Genomic DNA, 19,881 nt, shown 5'->3' on the forward strand with positions numbered 1-19,881 from the left:
TGTGTCCGCATGGATGATGGTACACTTACTTTTAAACATTCGGAAAAGAAAGAGGCTTGGAGAAGCCATTATGAAAGACTGCTGAACATGGAGAATGAATGAGAGGAGGAGAGCCTGCCAAATGTTGAGCCAGTAGAGGGACCAGCTATCCGAATAGACAGCACTGTGGTAGACAAAGCAATTAAAGGTATGAACCAAACAAACCCCCTGGCCCATCAGGAATCACTGCTTAAAACATCGGGTGGTGTGGGCTATGGCCTAGTCACCCATATTGTAAACCAGGTAGTTCATGAAGGAGACATACCCAATGACTGGCATAGCAGCACCATAGTCAACTGCTACAAGGGTAAAGGTGATGCTTTAGATAGAAATAACTACAAGGATATCAAACTGCTGGATCAGGTGATGAAGGTCATGGAGAGAGTGTTAGCCCAACTAATTAGGGAGAGAGTCTGATCAGATGAGAAGCAGTTCGGTTTTGTGCCAGGTAGAAGCACCACTGATGCTATATTCCTGGTGCGGCAACTGGAGGAGAAATACCAAGCCAAAGATAAACCCCTATACTTGGCTTTTGTTGACTTGGAGAAAGCTTTTCACAGGATTCCCCAATCCCTTATCTGGTGGGCAATGCGAAAACTAGGTAGGTTAATAAGGGCTGTACAGGCCCTATACAGAGAGGCCATTAGTAAGGGTTGGCAATGAGTATAGTGAAGAATTCCGGGTAGAAGTAGGGATCCACCAAGAATCAGCCCTCAGTCCCCTTCTATTCATCATAGTCCTCCAGGCAATAACAGAGGAATTCACGACAGGTTGCTCCTGAGAGCTCCTCTATGCTGATGACCTGGCCCTCATAGCAGAATCACTACCAGAACTAGAGAAGAAATTTCAGGTGTGGAAGCAAGGTTTAGAATTGAAGGGCCTTAGAGTCAATTTGCAAAGACCAAAGTTCTAGTAAGTAGGAAGGCGAATGCATCACACACCCTTCAGGTAGGTGGCCCTACTCAATCTGTAAAAAAGGTGTAGGTAGAAACTCCATAAGATGTACCCAGTGCAACCTATGGACACATAAGAGGTGCAGCAACATCAAAGGAAGATTAACCGGGAAGATAGCTTTCGTGTGCGGCAGATGCACAGAGGCAATAAACACCACAGATGCTCAAAAAACAGATTCCATCACAAGCCAAGGGAAGAAACTAGAACTTCTGCTACCTAGGTGACCAAGTCTGTAGCGGGGGTGGATGCTCAGAGAGTGTTACCACTAGAATAAGAATAGCCTGGGCAAAGTTCAGAAAGCTTCTATCCCAACTGGTGACAAAGGGCCTCTCGCTCAGAGTGAAAGGTAGATTGTAAGATGCATGTGTGCGAACTGCTATGCTTCACTGCTGAGGACATTGCATAGGCTCGAAAGAAATGAAGCTAGCATGATCCACTGGATGTGTAATGTCAGTGTGCACACATGACAGAGTGTAAGCGCCATGAGAGAAATGTTGGACATAAGAAGCATCGGATGTGGTGTGCAAGAGAGACGTTTGAGCTGGTATGGTCATGTACTACGGATGGATGAGGAGAGCTGTGTGAAGAAGTACCACTCCCATACAGTTGAAGGAATCCAGGGTAGAGGTAGACCCAGGAAGCCATGGGATGAGGTGGTGAAGCATGACCTTTGAATGTCGGGCCTCACAGAGGCAATGACGAAAGTCTAAGACTTCTGGAGATATGCTGTGAGTGAGAAGACCTGGCAAATAAAGTGAGTTCACAGCTGTAACCTACACCAGTGTCGCATAACCAGCCCCAGCCCACTCAAAAGTACCTTGGATCATAGGGCAACATGCTGTGCTTGAGGAGACCTATTGAGTCAAGTACATCAAAATCAAAAGGAAATTGTAGTTGTGATCCCCATGCTGGTGGCACGTAAAAGGCACCATCCGAACGTGGCTGATGCCAGCGCCGCCTTGACTGGCTTCCGTGCCAGTGGCACATAAAAAGTACCAACCAATCATGGTCGTTGCCAGCCTTCTGTGGCCCATGTGCCAGTGACACGTAAAATGTACCCACTACACTCTTGGAGTGGTTGGTGTTAGGAAGGGCATCCAGCTGTAGAAATACTGCCAGATCAGACTGGAGCTTGGTGCAGCCTCCTGGCTTCCTGGATCCCAGCTGAACTATCCAACCCAAGCCAGCATGGAAAACAGACGTTAAACGATGATGATGATGATGACAGAAACCTTCATTTACCTCATACGATGTTTAAGATCATTTCACATTCATGTTGAATTATGCAACAATCTTATGTTCTCTTCATAGAACACTTGTAATATATGTATTACCAGTTCTTTTGGTGTAGTAGATTTTTGCTATTCTTGTTTATGTCTCCTCTCAGACATGCATATTCTAACAAGTTGCTTGTTAAATTCGCATCTTTCTTGTTCAATAAACACTGAGTTAAACTTGCAAAGTTTTTTATTTTCTCCTTTCGATTTTTAATGTTTATTTTAGCAGGTTACCAAACTATCAATTTGGTCTCCCAGCTAAAACAGTAATGACAAATTTATAAGTTTGCTTGACATTTTATAAGTGTGAAAGGGATTAAAATTTTAATACACCATATCAAAGGTTCCGACAAAAGTAGGCGGAAAATCAGAGCTTGAGACAAGAAGACACTTTTGACCAATCAGAATTCTGTTCATATAATCAGTTTGATTGGTTACCTTTCTCTGTTGATTGAGTAAAGCATCATTCAAGCTGATATTTATTGGTAATTAAACTTATTTTGCAACACTTATGTATATTTATCAGCTTTGTTTTTGTTGATGAGAATTACCAACAACCTTTCCTGTGATTGTGATTTGAGAAGACATACAGAAGTATGCTAAAGATTGGACACAATCTTGTAGGCAAGAAATATAAACTAAAGTTTATTATAAACAATACAAGCACTTTGTAATTTAATAGCATTCAATGTGATACCTGTTAAACAGAAATTATTTTTATTTAATGAAAATTTAATAAAATCTAATCATAAGTAAGTGAAATTATGCTAAATATAACTAAATTGAAAACCTTTTTCCTCTGGCCACCATATCGGCAATTCTGAAAACTTTGGGGTGCAAATTTTACAGGAGTAGAAGCATTTTTTAACTATTTTTATCCTGAAAATCACCTGAGTAAATTACACAGGTGTGCAAATTCCATGGGTTTTTACGGTATACAGATACATATATATACACACACACACATATATAAACACATATTCATATATACACACTTACCAAAGTAAACACATAAATGTAAAACAAGATGGATAAAATTAGTACTTGAATACCGGAGGTAGAGTAATATGCTTTATCTATAATACATTAAAATTCAGTTTGAATCTTGCTTGCTTGCAATGTTACCCAGCCAAACTAGCATGTAATGGGAAAATACTATGAATTAAGTTTACCCTGAAATGTCAATATGAATAAAATGAAACAAGTTTCTTTCTCTTCATGGCTGCTGATTTCAATGGAGATGTTAGGCAGCATCTGGGCGGCTTCATGGTATAAATAGATGCTATGGAGTTGGTTCCTGCAATGAGGGAACTAAGCTACTTGATCCTTGTGATGCAAATGGCCTAATGACCTGCAGCCCTAACTTTAGGAAACCAGCCAGTTACCTGTTCACCTTCTTTAATGCAGCGCTTCCTTCGTACCATTTGCTTTTCTTGTTACCCAGAACTATTTCACTTAATATCCATCTTAGCTCCAGCCAATCACTCTCATCTTCTTATCTAAAATGTTAGTCATGTAGTCCTTCTACAGCAAGTAACCTGTTCTACTCTAGCCCCTTCTCTCATACTTTTACCCATTTTTTACTTCTCATCTCCAAGCATAAAGTTACTCTCTCAGTATTCATAGTCTTGCAAACTGCATGGTGTCTTCACTAATGCTGGTGGCACAGATAAGTATTTAGTACACATAGAGTGGCTAGCAATGGAAAGGGCATCCAACCATAGAAACTATGTCAAAGCAAACAATGGAGTATGATGCTGTCTTTGGACATACAGAATTGTCAAACCATCCAACCCATGCCAGCATGGAACATGGATGTTAAAGGATGATAATGATGTATGTAAGTATGTACACAAGTGTGGGGACTGACTACAAACAAAAAAGTCTCATGCTTATACAGTATTGTTTGCTTGCAATCTGCCATGAAGGCATGCCTGGACTATTTGTTGTTCAATAGACATGGGGATTTAATTACTTTGCTTGGAAACAGATGAGGGTTGGTGTTAGGAAAGGTATCCAGCTGTAGAAAACTCTGCCTCAACGTGGTCTCATCTGACCCATGTGAACATGGAAAAGAAGTTATTAGAATGGTCACAATGATATGAGCACACAAAACTGAGAATTAAAACAATGATGTGTATATTTACTCTGAACACATTCTGGCAGAATGAAATCCGGTTTTTCACAGCTGGATTTCACCTTCAGAGAACAGCCTAACCCTTTAAATTTAGATATTGAGAGACAAATAAGCTAAATTTGAAAATTAGTTACAAATTTGAGAAGAAATAGAGATGCAACAGATAAAAAGTGCATTCCAGAAGTTTTAAGACTTTTTTTAGGACAGTTAGTTATAACTGCCTTAGATTATTGTAATTTAGTATATCATGACTATACATCTAATGAACTGCCCTGCCAACTGTTATTTTTTTTTAATTCTAGACTGAAGGAAACACTATTTGTCACAATTCCATCCTAGTAACCAACTACTTGAAAGAGATAGGTATCAAAACTGTCCCTCACCCGCCATACATTCTAAACCTTGCACCCTGTGATTTTTAGTTGTTCCCCAAGCTAAAGGAGAACCTCAGGGAGTCATTTTGAAACCATTGCAAAGATAAAGGAGGTTGTGTCAAGGGTCCAAACACCTTCACTTTGGAGGACTTCCATGGGACTTTCACAAAGTGACCAGAGTGTTACAAGTACATTGAAGTCAGAGAAACCTTCTTTGAAGGAGATTAGAGTTTTTTTTTTCCTTGTAATTAATAAATGTCTCTCCTGAAACAGTCTCAAATTTTCTGGAATGCACCTCATATATTTAATGAAAAAATAGGAGAAAAATAGTAAAGAAAATGAGAAGAAGTAAAGTAAAATGTGATCATTACATGTGGGTCAGTTGTTAATGGTGTATAACCAGTCATTAAAAAATGAAGTCGTGGTGTAGGAATAAGAGAAGCAATCAAGCCTACAAGATCATTATTCATGTATCCAGGGTAACGCAGTGTAGCTGTGCTTGTTGACATCACAATTGAGACCTGCAAGCACAAAGAAAGAGAAATGGGAAATATGATTTTTAAATAAGCAAAGAATCTAGAGATCATAAGATATTCAAAAATAATTTAGATTCTATGTATGATCAGTGTTATTCATAAGAACTAACATGTAATTGGCAACAAGTGGGGTCAAAATGGGAGTAAAATAAAAGAGACAAAGAAGTGCTAAAACGTTTTTTTGAAGGAGTAGTGTGCTATAACAAGGAACTATCACAAGTAAGGGCATCAGGCATTTTAAATCATCTATTACTTAGTTAATCAAGATGTTGTAAATTACTAATAATCTCAATTTCTAACATAGGCACAAGATTACACTGAGAGGTGGGCTTTAATCAATATCTTCACTCCAGAATGATGAAAGGCAAAGATATTTTTCTCAACACTCCACTGATTTTCCCAGCCCAGTAACAGCTCTAGCAAGTGATATGTTTTAGGGTGGAACAGTCACAGAATTCTTTGATTAACCCTTTCGTTACCAAACCGCCCAAAGCTGCCCGAAAAAAATTTTGGTTCATGTGACCAAGCCGCCCAAAACCGCCCGTAATCACCTATACATATTTAAATGAGAATATCCGATCAAATCTCGTTAGTACATTCGTGAAAACACGTGATTATTTGAGTAAACAGTTCAGCTATAGTTTTGTACGACGATTGACGTGTTTTTTTTAATTTTGTGAATTTTGGGAGATTTTTTTCCAAATTTGTTCCTGTTGTGTTTTCAAAATTTGTAATCCTGACAAAAAAATGGATACGAATTTTATTCTGTCAAGCAGCGAGTCAGAATTTGAGGGATTTTCCATTGAAGACCTTGATAAATCTAACTCTGTAACCAAAAAAAAAAAAGCACATGGTATTTGATAATGAATCTGAGGTTTCATTTTCTGGAAATGAAAGCAGTGAATCCGAGAGCTCCGATAGCGATAAAGAGAATGAATTAGTACCTGAATGGAGTGAAAATTTTAAAACTTTTTCTTTCAGTGATTTTTCTGAAGAAACTGGACCAAGTCACAGTCTTACCCAGGAGAGTAAAGCTTTAGACTATTTCTTTTTGCTTTTTCCGATGTACCTATTTGAATTGATTACGGCAGAAACAAACCGTTACGCTGAATGTAAACAAAGCGTAAAAAGGATAGTTTGTGGTTTCCCACAAACTTGAATGAAATTAAAGCATATTTTGCCATAAATATTATTATGGGCATTAGAAAATTACCTAGAATAACAAATTACTAGAGTAGTGATGGACCCTTTGGAGACGAATATGTCTCAAGTATAATGACGAGGACACGGTTTTTAAAATTGACTCAATTCAATATCTACATGTAAGAGACACGAGCAGTACACCAGTACGTGGAGAACCAGACTTTGATCCCTTATTTAAAATAAGACCCCTCATTGACTGTGTTCAAAACACATATAAAACAGTTTATAGACCAGGGAGACATTTATCAATATGGTGGGCTATAAAGGCCGAGTGTGTTTTCGACAGTATATGCCAGGAAAGCCCACAAAATGGGGGATCAAAGTTTGGAAGATTTGTGAATCAAATACTGGGTACTGCTCTGGATTTGAATTTTATACTGGCAAAAGAGACAGTAATGAATCCAGTAATGTGCACAACTTTTCTATAATAATATTTTGTTGTATACCCAATTGAATATTAGCTAATAACCCATTTTCTATAGCAATGTTTGAACAAAAATTTAAATAACTTTATATTTTGTTGAATTTACCTGTATTTACCTGTAATTAGAGTCACTTTGTGACAAAAATTTTGGCATAGAATTGGTTGAGAACCTTTCGTTAAATTATCTTCCAAAAATCACATTAATATGTTGATAAATAAAAAAGTTAGAGTTGTTTAATGAAACCAGACTAAATTTATGATTATGTTAGAAATTAATTGAAACACATAAGGGGTGTAATTTGGTTAGAAATTTGCTAACGAAAGGGTTAATAAATCTAATCTTCAAAGTAATTAAGAGCAAAAGCAGATCAGGATGGAGTTAATTTAGGTGTGGGCTTGTGCCAAACAGTTTAGGTTCCAGTAGAACAATTAAAAGAGAAAATTAATCAAAGAAATCTATTTTGCTTCTGATAACATGCAGGTCTTTCACAATATCCCACCACTGTATTGAGTAGCATACAAAATCCTTGGAAGAAATATATGTATGTCCTTCAAGCAGTTTAGGATTAGCACTAAGTGGGGATCATTCTTGAGGAAGTGAAAAAATACTGTAGAATACAGGTTCAAGGCAGAATAAGCAGGAGTTACAAAGAATAAATCCTGCAGAGGTCAAATTCTTACTTTCTGGAATGTTACTGAGCAGTTGCAGGAATGGCATGATTTCCTTATTCTCAACTTTATCAGCTTCAGAAAAGATTTCAAGAGTCTTAACAGGAAAGTTATCTGGAGTCTATTCTGTGACTACAAAATACCTAACACAAATATCATTCAACAGCTGTACAAAGACATTCACTGTCAAGTGATACACCATGGAAGATTGTTAAACCCTTTCAAAGTAATCAATGAGATAAAGCAAAGATATCTTTACTTAAGTGATAGATGTCTTTATCACTAATAATGTTTTTGAAAACAACTGATAAGGTGAAGGAGCAAGCTAGGCAAGCCAAAAGAGTAAATGCTAAAAAATCTCTTTGCAAATGACATTTGTCTGATATCCCAGAATGACAAAGACATGCAGAAAAAAGAAACAGACAGGCTAATAGATAATTATGAAAACTACAGCGAGAGTTAATATTGAAAATACAAAAACAAAGTAATGACCCTGACTCTGTCATGGTTGAAAATCAAATGTTGAATGAAAACAACTGTTTTACATATCTCAGAAGGCATGATGTCTGCAAGTGAAGGTAGAGAAGAAGGTACCAATGCACAATTTAGGAAAGTAAATCAAACTTTTAATATTTTAAAATCAAGCTTAAAAGTAAAGGCTGTCCTAACATATTAAGCTGACAATTTTCGATAGAAATGTCAAATCCACCTTACTATATGGTGCTGGGTCATAAGTGAATAAACATAAATATCCTCAGAAGGTTACAAATATTCATGATCATGTACTTCAAAAACATCGTAAATAGCCAGAAGTTGTGAACAACAAAGAACTCTGGATTAGAGCTAAGCAAAATCCATCAGTCAATAAATAGCAAAATTTAAGTAGAGATGGGTAGGTTATACACTTTAGAAGACAAGGGGGATGTTTGGTAAGATAAGTCTTGGACTGGAACCCAGAGAGAAAAAGAAGATAGGGTGCCTATAATCACTTGGCAGAAATAGAACTGAAGATGACAGATATGACATGAAACCAAATGAAAAAGAAGGTTCAGGACAACACATTGGAAGATTGTTAAAGAGAGATCCAGAAGTATAAACAAGCCATGATGACGATATTGAGAGATTAAATAAACAATAAACATTCATTCTTTCTTCAGCTTTTTAGTTTTTTTGTCATTAAAATATAGACATTCAGAACAAGATGTCTTTGGTACCATGAAGCAGTTCACTTTTGTAAGCAGTAGCAGTAAGAAGGATTTTGTACAATTTTATCTGTCCTCTTTCTACTTAAGTCTAATGCAAAAAGAGTTAAAATTGTTTTTCGAACTCACCAATGAGTTGATCTGACCAAAAGTTGGATTCTGAATGCGAAGGCGATCAGTTGCAATTCGGTGGAGAGCTGTGTTATCCAAAACAACCTGTAAAACAAGAAATTATCAAGAATATAAACAAAATGACATTAATACTGAAAACATTAGAATCTTAAAAGACAATTAACTAAACATTATGCTCAGATCTAACAACTTGCATTATAAATCATACCATGTATAAGATGTTCAATTCAGAAATAAAATTTTTTTAAATATGACAAAGAGGATGATTAGCCACACTGCATTGAAGAGGGAGAGGTCCTAATTCCAGTTAGGCTAAGTAAACTAGTGTACCTTGTCTGTGAACTGAAAATGTTATGAATCGTTTCTATTAACATCATAGTCAGCAAGCTAGCAACTCAACTGTTCAACCATCATATCAGTTTTTTTTACCATTTTATATTGTATTAGATCCATTTTTCTTATAAGCATAGGATAGTTGTTGGAAAATTTTACATGTGGAAACTTTTGTCAGCTAAGCATAACAAGGCATTCAGATTTATGAACCTTATTCAATGGTGAAACAGAATAATTAAAAAACCAGATAATGTAGTCTTAGATACACTATGTCTTAATGAGAGACAAGTTGGTCAGACTGTCGAGAGGTTACCTACCATTAGACAGGAAACTAGATTCAAATGTTTACAACAGAGTGGACTTTGCTAAAAGCAAAGGATACATAGGTGTTAAACAAGGGATGGAGTAAGTCTACACCCAATCTTAGCTAATGTACCATTTCTTTAATTAACAGAATTCTCAGATTCTAATTAAAACCCATTGAGCTAAACAGAACATTGAAAGCTTAATGTAAAAACATTAAATAGCTTACCACACAATCTGCATTCAATGTAAGTCTTTTCAATGTTAATAGAGAATTATATGGTTGGACAACAACATCTGATATTTCATCCAGATTTGGAAATACTGAATATGTCTGAATAAGCTTTTTGGGAAACCTGCAAATAAATTAATACTTTTAATCATATCAAGCTAACAAGATATCAATCAAGACATATAAAAATACAAGATTACATTTTACTTCGGGGTAGTCACAGGTGTAAATTTAGTAGTGAGCAGGGATACCAATAAGATTTTCAGGACACACCCAGACTGGCATAGGGACAAAGACTCTAAGTTACAAAAATATCAAATTTAAACTGGCCATATCCAACCAAAATATTCAACCTGTTTTCTGTTCAAACTGGTCAGATGTCTCTCACATCAACCCTACAATATCATTCTAAAAATTATCTCTTCAAAATCTCAAAGCTACAAGATAATGCATGGTTAATTCAAAGCAATGTGAATAATAAGCATTACTTTTGACAGAATAATGTAAATGCTAAAGGTTTAAACAGAAATATAGCAAACAGTTAATTACTTTTATATATAACAAAAATTACTCCATCTGTTGAAACAATAACAGAGTTGTTACTTTCTGTCTATCTTTTTAATTCTTTCCAAGTATCTTTTGCTTACAGACATCTTTTTTATAAGTCCTTGATTCTGCCAAAATTAACGCTTTTTTATTCACATTGTTTTGAACTAATCATGCATTATCTTGTAGCTATGAGATTTTGATGAGGTAGCTGTTAATTTTTTAAATGATATTGTAGGGTTGGTGTGAGAGACCAGATCCAGCCAGTTTGAACATAAAACAAGCAGAATACTTTTGGCCGGATATGGCCGGTTTAAATGCACCAATAAATCTTTGTAAGCTGAGTTTCGTGTCCAATGAAGGAGACGACGTTGGCATGGGTGCCAGTCGTCGAATTTAACTCAATTTCGATTTCACTTGCCTCAACAGGTCTTCGAAAGTGGAGTTTAGTGTCCAATTTAACTCGATTTCGATTTCACTTGAGACAACGTTGGCATGGGTGTCAGTCATCGACTTTAACTCGATTTCGATTTCACTTGCCTTAACAGGTCTTCGCAAGTGGAGTTTAGTGTCCAATGAAGGAAGGTACGCATAAGTGGACTGGCTGAAGCCTTAGATTTAGGTCTCACTTGGCTTGCCGGGTCTTCTCACGCACAGCATATTTCCAAAGGTCTCGGTCAGAAGTCATCGCCTCGGTGAGGCCTAATGTTCGGAGGCCGTGCCTCACCACCTCATCCCAGGTCTTCCTGGGCCTACCTCTTCCAAGGGTTCCCTCAACTGCTAGGGTGTGGCACTTTTTTACACAGCTATCCTCATCCATTCTCACTACATGACCATACCAGTGCAATCGTCTCTCTTGCACACCACAACTGATGCTTCGTAAGTTCAACTTTTCTCTCAAGGTACTAATACTCTGTCTAGTATGCACACTGACATTACACATCCATCGGAGCATACTGGCTTCATTCCTTGCGAGCTTACGCATGTCCTCAGCAGTCACAGCCCATGTTTCACTGCCATGAAGCATGGCTTTTCGTATACATGCGTCATACAGTCTGCCTTTTACTCTGAGTGAGAGGCCCCTTGTCACCAGCAGAGGTAAGAACTTTGCCCAGGCTATTCTTATTCTAGCAGCTACACTTTCAGCGCACTCTCCCCCACTACTAACTTGGTCACCTAGATAGCGGAAGCTATCAACTACGTCTAGTTTTTCTCCGTGGAATGTGGCAGAAGTTGTTTTCTGCATATTTACAGTGTTTATTGCACCTGAACATCTGCCACATACAAAAACTAACTTCCTAGTTAACCTGCCTTTGATATTGCTGCATCTCTTATGTGTCCATAGCTTGCAGTGGGTACACCAGTCATTGGGTATGACTCCATGTATCACCTGGTTAACAATACGGGTGACTAGGCTATAGCCGACACTGCCAGATATTTTGAGCATCTCTGCAGTGATTCCTGAAGAGCCGGGGGCTTTCCCTGTCTTCATACTCTTAAACGCTTTATCTACCATGGTACTGTCAACTCAAATCGCTGGTCCCTCTGTTGGGTCGACATTCGGCAGACTCTCTTTCTCCCATTCGTTCTCTTTATTGAGTAACCTTTCATATATACATACACACACACACACACACATATATATATATATATATATATATATATATATATATATATATATATATATATATATATATGTATGTATATATATATATATATATAAAAACAAAAGTAATGAGTATATGCATATATACGTACAGGTATGTGCATACCGACATCCACCTGTATGTATAGGTGCATATCTGGGTACAGGACATTGCAAACAAACGTAGACGAGAACACACGAGCCACATAGAGAACATTCTACTTCATCAGCTACCCACGTTTTAACACCGGCGTTTCGACGAGCTTCGGGCAGGACGCAACGTTAAAACGGCTCGTCCCATGGATCGCAGATTAAATCTGTATACGCAAATTAAATCTAGCCATGGAGGAATGTAGTGGCGGACAAAAAACAAGACAGGAAAACAAACAGAAAAGGCTTTACGGCCAGACGAGAAAAATTATGTGTGTATGAACGCGATGAGGCACGGAACCGAGAGAGACAAAGTGGTGGCGTGTGTTACTTGGCGAAAGCCAAGGAAGGAAAGGATTATTGACCGGAAGCATGTGACCATGCCGGTGTAAAGGGAAGAGAGAGAGTGGTAGAGGGAGAAAGAGAGGGAGGAAGTAGAAGAATGGTGAGCAACGAGAGGAAAAAAGAAAAAGAGGAAATACGAGGGGGAAAAAAGAGATACGTAGTAGTAACAGAGGAAGAACAAGAGGGGTGAGGCGAGATACGTAGTAGTACAGAGGAAGAACGAGGGGGGGGGGAGAAGGAAAGAGAAAGAGAAAGAGATAGAGTAGCGTCGGAGGAATGTTTACGAAAACTACTTACAATTTTTGTGAGACGCTGCGTTCAATCATGTAAAAACAAAAGTAATGAGTATATGCATATATACGTACAGGTATGTGCATACCGACATCCACCTGTATGTATAGGTGCATATCTGGGTACAGGACATTGCAAACAAACGTAGACGAGAACACACGAGCCACATAGAGAACATTCTACTTCATCAGCTACCCACGTTTTAACACCGGCGTTTCGACGAGCTTCGGACACATATATATACATATATATATACATACATATATGTGTGTGTGTATATATATATATATATATATATATATATATACATACACATATATATACATATATATATATATATATATAAATATAAAGGGCATTACTACAGAATAATGTCACACTGATATATATATATGTATGTATATATGTGTGTGTGTGTGTGTGTATGTGTATATATATATGTGTATATATATATATATATATATATATATATATATATATATATATATATATATAGCTGAGTTTGTGAGTGTGTGTGTATCCGTATCCAATTCATACATTTACACAATTCCAAATTTCTTGAATGAAACTATCGGAATTAATATTCTAAATACCATAACCTAGGTAACTGCGTCATTTTTTCCGTCAAAATCAATCACAGTTACCATTAAAATCCATTAAACTGCGCAAAATAACATTTCCCCTTTCTAATAAAACCTAAATTTCCTCTTTCTACGACCTTTACAAATCCTTTCAACTCCTACTTTCTCTTATGAACGTTTACGAACAATAACTCCTACTTTCTCTTATGCAGACAAAGTCATAGATTAAACTTTGCTTTTAGTTACGCTGTATGTAAACAAACAAGTTTGTTTTTCAAAGCGCTGAAATGTATGGTAGTACAAGTAGAAAGATAGATTTTATTCAACGCATAGATACTGAACAGTATACATATAAGGGATAAAATCCTTTTTTCTTTTTAAAAGCATCTATTACACTATTTTCCTTTTGTTTCTTGACTCCCGTAAGGTGTCTCAGAACATTCACGCTTTAGTTTGAACTTCATTACAAATGTGGGTAATTTTTCAGATTAACACCCGCACGATTTTCACTAGGGTGTTAGGGTTAGGGTTTTAGGGTTACGGTTAGGAGGTAGTCTTCAAGTTTAGGGATAAAAAAAAAGTAAATAAAAATCAAGTGAAGTAACTGAATGTCTTACTGTCTTACCAGTATTATCCGTACTACTCTGTTTATAAATAAATCACACACGTGATTTGATTGCAGTTAACTGAGAGATCGAAAATGCCTCGTGGAACACCGGAATATTTCTATTTACTTTTTTTTACCTCCCTAAACTTGAAGATTACCTTATTTTCATCTTCTCTACATGAATTTCTATGGCGGAATTCAACCCCAAAAGAAAAAAAACATTCGTTCATTTTTTGGCTGCCATTTCTGACGTTTATAATGTTGAATAGGTTAATTTCTAGAACTGCATGCTGACCCTTGAATAAATATTATTATCATTTCCATTGACAAAGTTCTCTCCTTCTGTCGCATGCTGTTTTAGAAAAAAAAACCCGTGTGTAAAAAAAAAAACACATTTCAGAGTAGTACAGACAATACTGGTAAGTCGTTCAGTTATTTCCCTTGAATATTTTTTGTTTTCTTTTTTTAACTCCCTAAATTTGAAGATTACCGGGTTAGGGTTAGTGTTACGGTTACAGTTTTAGGGTCAGAGTTAAGGTTTTAGGGTTATGGTTTAGGGTTAGTGTTAGGGTTAAGTAATCGTGCGGATGTTAATCTGCAAAATTACCTAAATGTGAAAACTACCAACCCTGCCATCTATTATAACTTTTGTTCTGTTTAATATATACATAGATTATGCCTCCAAAGAAGAGAGCTTGCTGGGGAAAGAAAGCAACCGGTTTAAAAAGACAGCAACAGACTGCAGCAATTCACCACATTCCAGAAGCTACTTTGAACATAATGCAAAATGGTGCATCAACATCTTCTGCCCAATCTGTTAGAATTCTGGCAAAAATGTGTAGCAACAGATCGCCAACAATTGCTTCATCAGAAATTGCCGTCCTAGCTCCTGCGAAAAGGGATTACCCTGCTATGTATAATCAGGGCAGTGCAAAAAGTTGTTTTGCACATATCATTTGTACAGCCAATTAGACGGATGAAATTTACGTACGATTAATAATGTTATGCAAAACAGCCTTCAAACTTGCCCTTTTAATTTCATCGTCTTTTGAATTACGAACATATTTACATCATAAGTGTTTTTTCGTTCTAAGTCTTTCTTTTTTTAGTTGACTTATCGTAGATGGGGCAATAAGTCACACCCGGACAACGTCGGGTTATACTGCTAGTATATATATATATATGTATATCATCATCGTTTAACGTCCGCTTTGCATGCTAGCATGGGTTGGATGATTTACTGAGGACTGGTGAAACCGGATGGCAACACCAGCCTCCAATCTGATTTGGCAGAGTTTCTACAGCTGGATGCCCTTCCTAACGCCAACCACTCAGAGAGTGTAGTGGGTGCTTTTACGTGTCACCCGCACGAAGGCCAGTCAGGCGGTACTGGCAACGGCCATGCTCAAAATGGTGTATTTTATGTGCCACCCGCACAGGAGCCAGTCCAGGGGCACTGGCAACGATCTAGCTCGAAAATCCTATGAAGGCCAGTCAAGCGGTACTGGCAACGGCCAAGCTAAAAATGGTGTATTTTATGTGCCACCCGCACAAGAGCCAGTTCAGGGGCACTGGCAACGATCTTACTCTAAAATCTTACGAAGGCCAGTCAGGTGGTACTGGCAACGGCCACGCTCAAAATGGTGTATTTTATGAGCCACCCGCACAAGAGCCAGTCCAGGGGCACTGGTAACGATCTCTCTCGAAAATCCTTACACATGTCACAGGCACAAGTGCCAGGAGGCAACGCTGGGCACAGGTGCTATATATATATATATATATATATATATAACGAAGGAGTCATACCCAATGACTGGTGTAGCAGCATCATAGTCAACTGCTACAAAGGTAAAGGTGACGCTTTAGATACAAATAATTACAGAGGCATCAAGCTGTTAGATCAGGTTATGAAAGTTACAGAGAGGGTCATAGCCCAACTAATTAGGGAGCGAATCAATTTAGATGAGATGCAGTTTGGGTTCATGCCAGGTAAAAGCACTACTGATGCCTTATTTCTAGTGAGACAGTTGCAGGAGAAATACCTAGCTAAGGATAAACCTCTGTACCTGGCTTTCGTTGACATGGAGAAAGCCTTTGACAGGGTCCCCCGATCCCTTATCTGGTGGTCAATGAGGAAACTTGGGATAGAAGAATGGTAAGTGAGAGCTGTGCGAGCTATGTACAGAGATGCTGCCAGTAAGGTGAGGGTTGGAAATGAGTACAGCAATGAATTCCGGGTAGAGGTAGGGGTCCACCAAGGTTCCGTCCTCATCCCCCTCCTATTTACCATAGTCCTCCAGGCAATCACAGAGGAGTTCAAGACAGGTTGCCCCTGGGAGCTCCTCTATGCTGATGACCTTGCCCTAATTGCTGAGTCACTATCAGAACTAGAGGAGAAGTTTCAGGTGTGGAAGCAAGGTCTAGAATTGAAGGGCCTTAGAGTCAACCTAGCTAAAACCAAAATCCTAATAAGTAGGAAGGTAGATAAAACACAAACCCCTTCAGGTAGATGGCCCTGCTCAGTATGTAGAAAAGGAGTAGGTAGTAACTCTATAAGATGTACCCAGTGCAAGCTATGGACACATAAGAGGTGCAGCAACATCAAAGGCAGGTTAACTAGCAAGTTAGTTTTTGTTTGTGGCAGATGTTCAGGTGCAATAAAGACTGCTGCAAACAAACAGGAAACAACTTCTATCTCATTCCAGGGTGAAAAACTAGAGGTAGTCGATAGCTTCCGCTATCTGGGCGACCAAGTTAGTAGTGGGGGTGGGTGCGCTGAAAGTGTAGCTGCTAGAATAAGAATAGCCTGGGCAAAGTTTAGAGAGCTCTTACCCCTACTAGCGACAAAGGGACTCTCACTCAGAGTAAAAGGCAGACTGTATGACGCATGCGTACGAACAACCATGCTACATGGCAGTGAAACATGGGCTGTAACTGCTGAGGACATACGTAAGCTCGCAAGGAATGAAGCCAGTATGCTCCGTTGGATGTGTAATGTCAATGTGAATACCCATCAGAGTGTAAGTATCTTGAGAGAAAAGCTGAACATTAGAAGCATCAGTTGTGGCGTGCAAGAGAGACGATTGCGCTGGTATGGACATGTGGTGAGAATGGAGGAGGATAGCTGCGTGAAAAAGTGCCACTCCCTAACAGTTGAGGGAACCCCTGGAAGAGGTAGGCCCAGGAAGACCTGGGCTGAGGTGGTGAGGCAAGACCTTCGTACATTGGGCCTCACCGAGGCGATGACTACTGACCGAGACCTTTGGAAATGTGCTGTGCGTGAGAAGACCCGGCAAGCCAAGTAAGATCGTTGCCAGTGCCCCTGGACTGGTTCTTGTGCGGGTGGCACATGAGATGCACCATTTTGAGCGTGGCCGTTGCCAGTACCGCCTGACTGGCTCCTGTAGGATTTTCGAGCGAGATCGTTGCCAGTGCCCCCGGACTGGCTTGTGCGGGTGGCACATAAAAGACACCATTTCGAGCGTGGCCGTTTTCGTGCGGGTGACACGTAAAAGCACCCACTACACTCTCTGAGTGGTTGGCGTTAGGAAGGGCATCCAGCTGTAGAAACTCTGCCAAATCAGACTGGAGCCTGGTGTTGCCATCCGGTTTCACCAGTCCTCAGTCAAATCGTCCAACCCATGCTAGCATGGAAAGCGGACGTTAAACGATGATGATGATGATGATGATATATATACACTCTTTTACTTGTTTCAGTCATTTGACTGCAGCCATGTTGGGGCACCGCCTTTTAGTCGAGCAAATCGACCCCAGGACTTATTCTTTGTAAGCCTAGTACTTATTCTATCTTTTTGCCAAACCGCTAAGTTACACCAGCCTCGGTTGTCAAGCGAAGTTGGGGGAACAAACACAGACACACAAACATATACACACATACATATATATACATATATACGACGGGCTTCTTTCAGTTTCCGTCTACCAAATTCACTCACAAGGCTTTGGTCGATCCGAGGCTATAGTAGAGGACACTTGCCCAAAGTGCCACGCTGTGGGACTGAACCCAGAACCATGTGGTTGGTAAGCAAGCTACTTACCACACAGCCACTCCTACGCCTATTATATATATATATATATATTTATGATGGCCATCCACTTGTGACTGAGGAAGACCATTGCCAACCTTCGGTAACATTGTGCGCTCTAGGACTAACTTATATGTATATAAATATACATATATATATATATGCATATATATGTATATCTATATATATAATGAGAATGTGTAACTGTCTGTCTGTCTATGTCAATCCCTAAAACTTGAGAACTACACAACCAATTTCATTCAAATTTTACACATGCCTTATGTAGGGTGCATGTAGTGTCATGGACCCAAAACATTTTTTAACTTCTTGCCTAGTGCGAGCCCAGAGCAATATCATATCTTCTCCACTATTGCAGTATTACGTGTCAAAAGTGAAACAATAACATCTCTCTATTGTCATGTCAGATATTTTCACTTTAATACTGAAACTATTATCTCACGTATATACAGGCATACATATATATACATACATATATATAATGTACATATATATATATGTATACATCTGCACAAATGTATATATATAGATGTATCATCATCATCTTTTAATGTCCGCTTTCCATGCTAGCATGGGTTGGACGATTTGACTGAGGACTGGTGAAACCGGATGGCAACACCAGGCTCCAATCTGATTTGGCAGAGTTTCTACAGCTGGATGCCCTTCCTAATGCCAACCACTCAGAGAGTGTAGTGGGTGCTTTTACGTGTCACCCGCACGAAGGCCAGTCAATTCACTTGCCTCAACAGGTCTTCGCAAGTGGAGTTTAGTGTCCAATGAAGGAAGGTACGCCTAAGTGGACTGGCTGAGGCCTTAGATTTAGGTCTCACTTGGCTTGCTGGGTCTTCTCACGCACAGCATTTGGCAGAAGATGTATATATACAGATGCATATGTATACATGTATATGTATAGCAGTATATATATACATGTATGTGTAGATGTATATATATATATATATATATGTACATGTAATATGCACACATATATACATGCATACATATATACACTCATACACACACACATACGTGCAGGTGTGGCTGTGTTGTGAGAAACTTGGTTCCAAAGCACATGATCTTGGGTTCAGTCCCACTGTGTGGTGACTTGGCATGTGTCTTCTACCTCAGACCAACCAAAGCCTTGTGAATGGATTTTGTAGACAGAAATTGAAACAAATAAATCGTATATATATGTAAGTGGATGTGTGTGTCTTTGTCTCTGTGTTTCACCCTCATCCCTGCTTCACAACTGCTGTTCGTTTATTTACTTCCCCATAACTTACTGGTTTGACAAGAAGAAACTGATAGAATAAGTACCAGGCTCATCAAAATAAAAAAAAGTACTAGGCAGTGTCTCACATTTTTGTTTGCCCACTCAGTTGTATCTATCAATTTGGGGTGTATGGGCTGTAGGGGAGGGGTAGTATCTCTGACGGGGCAACAGTTGTGCTCCTCATTGGAGTAGTTGCTCCGCTTTGGTCCCCACCTGCACTCAGCTCTCACTTGTGGCTCCTAGTAGCTATTTGTATGCAACTGCGGCCACATCCCAGGAAATGGCTTTGACTAGTCAGCTAAACCAAGTGAGGGTAGCTGACTGGACTTAAACCATCGGCGAGTTAGGGCTTGCCTACCTACGCATACGAAGACTGGAGCCGGCTGATTCTACAGAAGAAACCACCAGAACGGTTTCAATGGAGAAGAGGACGGTTACAGCAGGACACAGTGGAGTGCATAGGGCAAGATGAGGCACTATAGGACATCTTGGTCATTCACTGTATCCGGTTCTGTCCCCAGTCATCTCGATCTGGTCCTGCCGCTAGTTAAGAAGGTCTTGGATAAG

General features: G+C 38.9%; 1 protein-coding gene across 3 annotated transcripts in view; it reads right to left on the reverse strand.

The window, feature by feature from the left end:
• The window catches only part of LOC106881267 (tubulin gamma-1 chain), a 74,773-nt gene that overhangs the window by 27,854 nt on the left and 27,038 nt on the right, over positions 1-19,881 (reverse strand). For all 3 annotated transcript variants that reach the window (XM_052970524.2, XM_052970526.2, XM_052970525.2), the window contains 3 exons: positions 9,813-9,939; positions 8,945-9,031; positions 5,153-5,302 (listed from right to left, as the gene is read on the reverse strand). In XM_052970524.2, coding sequence (XP_052826484.1) covers positions 5,153-5,302; positions 8,945-9,031; positions 9,813-9,939 — 364 coding nt within the window. The remainder of the gene's footprint in view (positions 1-5,152; positions 5,303-8,944; positions 9,032-9,812; positions 9,940-19,881) is intronic.

The sequence above is a fragment of the Octopus bimaculoides genome, chromosome 9, assembly GCF_046866305.1.
Source record: "Octopus bimaculoides isolate indiv1 chromosome 9, ASM4686630v1, whole genome shotgun sequence".
NCBI lineage: Eukaryota > Metazoa > Mollusca > Cephalopoda > Octopoda > Octopodidae > Octopus > Octopus bimaculoides.